Here is a 6,330-nt window from a genome sequence, read left to right as displayed (position 1 = left end):
AAATTAAAACTCACAAAATTTTCTTTAACTATCACTGGCATATGTACAAACTAACCTTTCTTAATCTATCAAATGAGGGAATTCCTTCACACATGATCATTTTCATAAAGGTCTCTAGGAGTTGCTAGGAAGTAAAATAAGTACAAAATAAATAGCCTGAGTGAGCCAACTCACAAAATTAGGCTATCTGGTGTGATAAAGGAGACCGGCTTCCTCCTCAGGGGCCTCTGGTGATGGACTGTGTAAACCCGAAGCTGCTGCTTTGGTCCCCAGGTCGGTGGCAGTTTAGGGAGCTAGAAGTTCGCTGAAGGGGAGCAGTATTATCAGGAAGAAGAACAAGTGCTGACAGGAAATACTGAGTAAAGGGGCAAGGGAACAGAAACTTGGAAGTGGGTAGTTTCTAAGAAAGGCTGAGTCAAAGGAAAGTAAGGAAAGGGTGGGTGGAAGGGCCTGGTGCCACAGCATGGTGCCACAGCATGGACAGAAGTGGGTCTCCTGTTGAATGTCTTCTTCCACTCTACCACTTAACATTTCCCTTTTGCCAGAGAAGGGGCAGGTATTGTTTACAAGGTAATTTATTGGGAATTTTGTATTTAATTATATATAAAGCAAGCTCACTGGATGGAGTTGCCCGATACATTTTTATACAACTCCTGAGTATATGTGTACATAAAACATTTTATAATATATTATTGATAATATATTATAGTAAAACTTATTATTTTATAATAGATTATTCAGGTTTTACCCACCTGAATGACACATTTGAAGGAATAATGATTCTGTCTATTATTGGGCATTTACTGCATCTACCTACTTTCCTTGATTTTTGTTGTAGTTAAATGCATGTGACAAAACTATAATCCTAGCCATCTTCAGGGTACAGTGTATACGGCGTACAATCACTACTCTTTACCTCCATAGATCATTTTATCTTGCAAATAAATAAACAAATAAGAGGCCAGGTCCATGAAAAGAAAGCTTCCCATACCTCAGCCACGCTTTTACAAGATTTAACTTTCACTAAATTTTAAAGCTCCAGCTACAGAGAGTAATAAGGAAGTGACCATGCATAGCAAGTAGGTGAGTATCTATTGTTGAGGCATTTTCTAAGTACTTTGAGCATATCCACTCACATAATTATTAGCAAGCATGTGCTTTGCACGTGCGAGAGATGTGTTTGTGGAATGGATTTCCGTACCAAGTAAACATTTCCCAGTAACTCTTGTCAATCTAGATGGAGTGTTAGGAATGTTCCCATGGGGCAAAAATCTGACAGTAAGTAGGTTTAAAGAAGTCTTCTTTTTAGCCACTTTTAGACAGGGACGCCGGGGGAAGTTGTTTCTAAATACTCAAGAATATAGGAAGTGACTCAACTCAGTTAAGGTCTTCCAGACAACTCAGAAAGTGAAGAAGTCCAAATCAACTTGGGTCTCCGCTCACCCAAGAGCTGGAGGACGAGGGGCGTGGCCTCGAGTGGGCGGGCACCATGGGGGCGTGGCCTGAAAGCGACAGGGCGTGGCTGTCTGGCCGGGGCGGGGCGCACGCCGGCAGCGGGCGCGATGGCGGCTGACGGGGACTGGCAGGATTTCTATGAGTTCCAGGAGCCGGCCGGGAGTGTCCAGGAACAGGAGAACTGTAACGCGAGCCCGGAGGCTGGCGCGGGGGCCCAGGCGGGCGGCGACAGCTTCCCGGCGCTGGCTTCCAGCCTGGAGGAGAAGCTGAGCCTGTGCTTCCGCCCCACGTCGGAGGCCGAGCCCCCGCGGGCGGCCGTGCGGCCCATCACGGAGTGCAGCCTCCTGCAAGGGGACGAGTGAGTGCGGGCCCGGGAGCGGGCGGGCGGACGGGAGCGGCCCCTACCTCGCCCTGCCCCCGCCCCCGCCACCGGGAGTCCCCCCTGGCCCCGCCCCGCGCCCTCCTTCCTCCTCGGTCGCTCCCGAGCCCCGCCTCGGGGCTGCTGGCCTGGCCCGCTGGAGTTTAAATGCCCGCTGCCCGCTGCCCTACCTTCCCCCTTGAACCTTCCTGCAGACCCCTGTGTGCCTTCCTGGTGGAGACCCTGCCTCCTGGGGCACGTGTGGCTCAGTTCATTCATTCAACTCGCTTCTCTTTTAAAGCCCCTGCCATGGGGCCTGGCACTGGGGATGCCCGGAGTGGGCATTGCTCCTCTCAAGTAGGACACAAAGTGGGATGGGACATAGGTTGGTTAAGCACCTGTTTTCCGAGTGTAATGAGTATGTTGATAGGTATTTGTACCGGATACGGGAGATTTCAAAGGGGATGTCCGAATGAAGACTTTATAGAGAAAGCAAGCCACAAACTGAATCCTTAATGGAGATCTGGGAGTTAGGCAGAGTGCAAAGGTGTGAGTTACCATTGAAGTTACAGAAGTCTGTTGGGCCCACAAGAACAAACTGTCACAGAGGAAAAAAAAGTGAATGGCAGACCTTACTAATGCCATCTAATAGTGTATCCAGAGGACCAGTGCACAGCAGCAATGGCTCCAGTCTTCTCTGTGACTAGCTTCAGTGAGGACATTCACAGGGGTTGATGAAAGCGCCTTATTCAGACACTTTTAAACCCAATTATTGTTTGTTTAAATGAGAGTTGTAATTATGTACCGTGGCTTTTCGTCAAAAGCTAGCTCAAAGAGTAGTGCAAGCCAGTGAGCTGGAGTGTTTTGTGTGCAGGGTGAGTGGAGACCCTAAGAGTACTAACCCTCTCGGATAAGTGGTAGGTGATAGGTAGGACCGGGTTCCAGAACATTGCAGGAGGTGGCCAGAGACACTACATGTTAGTGAGGAGAACTGAGACAACAGCGTTTTTTAAAATTTATTTTTATTTTTTATTACATCCTAATAATTTTGTGTGAGTACTTGTGTGATTGTGGACCGGTAAAGCAAGCCTGTTAGACGCATCCTTGGAAGTCCACTTGTACAGTTCGTTCTTTTTTTTTTTTTTTTCAGTGTGGGTCCCCAGGGTCATTGGTCTTGATGTCAGGCATCTTTAGGTACCAAAACCATGGGAGGAATTCTTGAACTATGATAAGTTTCATGCCATTAAAAAGTTTTAATTTCTCAAGGAATTAGGAGATTTATCAAGAGAGAGCAGAGAGAGAAGAGAGAGAGAGAGAGAGAGAGAGAGAGAGAGAGAGAGAGAGAGAGAGAGATCATGTTCTGAGACCCTTCCATTTTATGTTCTCCCTTCCTCAAAGGCAGAGGAGGGGTAAGTGTATGGTGGGAGTTTAAATGCAGAGATAAGCATACGGTGCACAGCAAAAGGTGACTTTTGTAGATTTTTCCCAAAGAGCAGCTGGCTTCGTCCATGTGTAGATTTATAGTTTTTGAGTTATTGAGACTTACTGCACATTCTGGATTTTTTTTTTTTTTTTTTTTTTTTTTGGTTTTTCGAGACAGGGTTTCTCTTTATAGCCCTGGCTGTCCTGGAACTCACTTTGTAGATCAGGCTGGCCTCGAACTCAGAAATCCACCTGCCTCTGCCTCCTTGAGTGCTGGGATTACATTCTGGATTTTTAAATTTATATTTATGAGTAATTTACTTAAAACAGACGACTGTAGCTTGTACCAGGATTCTTAGAAGACCTATTTTTGGTTCAGCTGGACTTTCTGGAAAGTTTATTTTAGCCTGTGCTTCAAAGTTAGGTGGCTGTGAAATCAAAACTATTTTGTTGCTTTTCCTGTTTTGCCTCTTGCAGCCCAGGCTGGCCTTGAACTTGCTTTGCAGTTCAGGCTGACCTTGAACTCCTGGTCTTCCTGCTGCCCTTCTTGTGCTAGAATTCTATGCATAAGCCAAGGAGCCTGGTTTTATTTTATTACCCCTTTCCCTCCATTTGGAGTCTCAGGTCGCTCAGGCTAGCCTCAAACTCATTTTGTAGTGAGGATGACCTTGAACCTCCAATCTTTCTGCCTCTGTCTGTCTCTTGAGTGGTGAGATTAAAGGTGTACACTAACACACCCAGTTTTCTGTGGGGTTGGGACTTAACCCCAGGGCATATGTATGCCAGGCCTTTCCCCTTCATTTTTAGCCCAAGTTGCTCTTGACCGTGGTTTTTAGAGGTGGTGTGTTGGTGAGAGAGCATGTCCCCTGAGTTGGGAATGTGTAAGCCATCTTTTCAGAGCCAGGGCTCACTTCTCCTGTGTCCTCTCTCTTGTATACATTTGCTTCGTAGGGTCAACTGTAACCTGTTTCAGTGGTTAGAAAACCCCTTCGCCCATATGCTGCCATGACTTGGGTCTTTTACTCGACTCCCTTGAGCTTTGGTTTCAGTTTCTGTCCATATGGATTGTACTTACCTGCTCCAGGAGAGTCACTGCCCCTAGGACTTTGACTCCAGTAGGGAGCTCTCTTAGCAGCTATTTATGACGAGTTGTAATATCTTATGATAAAGATGATGGCAGAGAGAGGCTTGTTTATTGTCCTCTTTTTTTGCTCGGAATCTGGAATCCACAGCTACTCCTTCTGGGAGAAGTATTCCACTATCTTTTTCTTCTAGACTCTTTTAAGGATGTGACCAACAGATAAAACAACCCTTTCAAACCTGGGACTCCTCACCTATTAGAATATTCTGTGACCTTGGCCAGGGTTAGGCGTGTAGTCAGTATCAGGTTTCAAACCTGGTACAAAAGGCTGAGGTGACCATTAACATACCAAAGTGGACACTGGCTGCCAGTGTCCCTGTGCCCCTCAGTCCATTACAGAGCCCTCCTGGCTGGCATACCCTGCCCCTAACCCTGAACTCTCCAGCCCAGGAGATGAGGCTGCTCTTCCCTATAGAACCCAACCATTTTGGTTACCTGCTCTCTTTGGACCTTTGGGCCGTCTGGCTGCTGCAGCTGGTCCCCTGTCTCCCCACCGCCCCGACCCATGACTCAGGGTCATGATGTCTCTGCAGTCTCTCCGATGTCTCTGCCTCTGCCTCTGCCCCTGCCTCTGCTCTCCCATGTATCTACAGTGAACCCACTCTACCACACCTAGGAGCAGTCATGGTCCTTTCCCTTTTTATTTCTTCTTGCCATTCATTCACATGTTAGTATTTGAAAAGTTGGGGCCCATGATGGTCAACCTCAGCAAATAGACCGACAACCTTGTCTCCAACTCTAGTTCCTTGACACTAGACAAGATCAGGTTCCAACAGGGAGGCAATCTGAGTGAGGCCTGCCGAGGGGAGATCTGTAGGGGAATAGACCCCGCTTTGTGTGGCTGATCTGGGTTTGCACGCTACACATCCCGTGGGATGTTATCCTCCTGGCAGCTTCTGTTCTTAAGCACAGGATCTGTTTATTGAATCAAGTATGTTGCTTTTCCAGTTTTAAACTTACATTGTTACATTTTTCGCTCTTGCTAGGATTGTTTGTATCCTGATTACTGACAGTCTTGTACAAATATTTCATGACTTACTATGTACAACTAGTTACATGTCACAAAATTTAACTTTAAGAAATAAGGACGTTAGTGTAGTTTCCCAGTAAGGACTCAGATATGTGGTGTGTAACTTCATTTACTTTAATTAAATATCAGCTTACTGAACTTGGCTGGTTTTTTTTTCATAAAACACTGTATTTATTTTGAGTGTTGATTATTATTTTGGTACCCAAACATGAATTTTATCATGAAGCTTGCTGTCTTTGTTCACCGTGGTTTGTAATTTTTCTCAGTGTAGTTTGAGTTAATACTCAGGTAGAGCTGAATAAGGTGTTTCCTTCATGGCTCAGCTGTGTTTTGTGGCAGGGCAGGTGATGCACAGGCAGGAAGAGGAGACCCAGGGTGATTGCATTGACTGTGTAACCTGCCGGTGTAGGAGGTCCCTCATTGTTACCCGTGCCTCAGTCTCTCCTGTGACAGTCAGATCGGATAGTAAATCTTTCTCTCACTTTGAGACTGAATCCTTTCTCCAAAAAAATACAGCATCTCTTTGGAAAGCACAGTGTATCACTTTGTGTTTCCAGAGACAGCACTGAGGTTTCCCCTGTTTGTTGGCTCTTTACTGCAAAATGGGGATAGTAAAGGTTTCTGCTTTTAATGTTGTTTTTGAGGATAAATGAAGTCCTCCTCCACGTCTCCATATCTCCTTCTATCTATCTGTACTGCTTGGTTTTTTTTGTTTGATTTTGATTTTCTACATGTAGTTACTGTTTGTGTGTCTGTGTGCTCTGTCATTCTCTGTGTATGTGCCCTATAAACTTTTGAGTAGTACCCTACACATAGTACAATGGAAGTGTTAGCGGCTGCCTTTAAGAGAGTCAGTCCCTTCCTTCTTTCCTTCCTTCCTTCTTTCCTTCTTTCCTTCCTTCCTTCCTTCCTTCCTTCCTTCCT

At 45.8% G+C, this 6,330-nt stretch overlaps 1 protein-coding gene across 2 annotated transcripts in view; it reads left to right on the top strand.

Moving 5' to 3' along the window:
* Positions 1 to 1,498: 1,498 nt before the first annotated feature.
* Positions 1,499 to 6,330, top strand: part of Fez2 (fasciculation and elongation protein zeta 2) — a 40,251-nt gene continuing 35,419 nt past the window's right edge. For both annotated transcript variants that reach the window (XM_021217946.1, XM_021217945.1), the window contains exon 1: positions 1,499 to 1,813. In XM_021217946.1, coding sequence (XP_021073605.1) covers positions 1,563 to 1,813 — 251 coding nt within the window. In that variant the 5' untranslated portion in view covers positions 1,499 to 1,562. The remainder of the gene's footprint in view (positions 1,814 to 6,330) is intronic.

Source organism: Mus pahari, chromosome 18 (genome assembly GCF_900095145.1).
Source record: "Mus pahari chromosome 18, PAHARI_EIJ_v1.1, whole genome shotgun sequence".
Taxonomy (NCBI): domain Eukaryota; kingdom Metazoa; phylum Chordata; class Mammalia; order Rodentia; family Muridae; genus Mus; species Mus pahari.
Note: the sequence above shows the minus strand (reverse complement) of the source record. Positions and strands in the feature narration are given on the sequence as shown.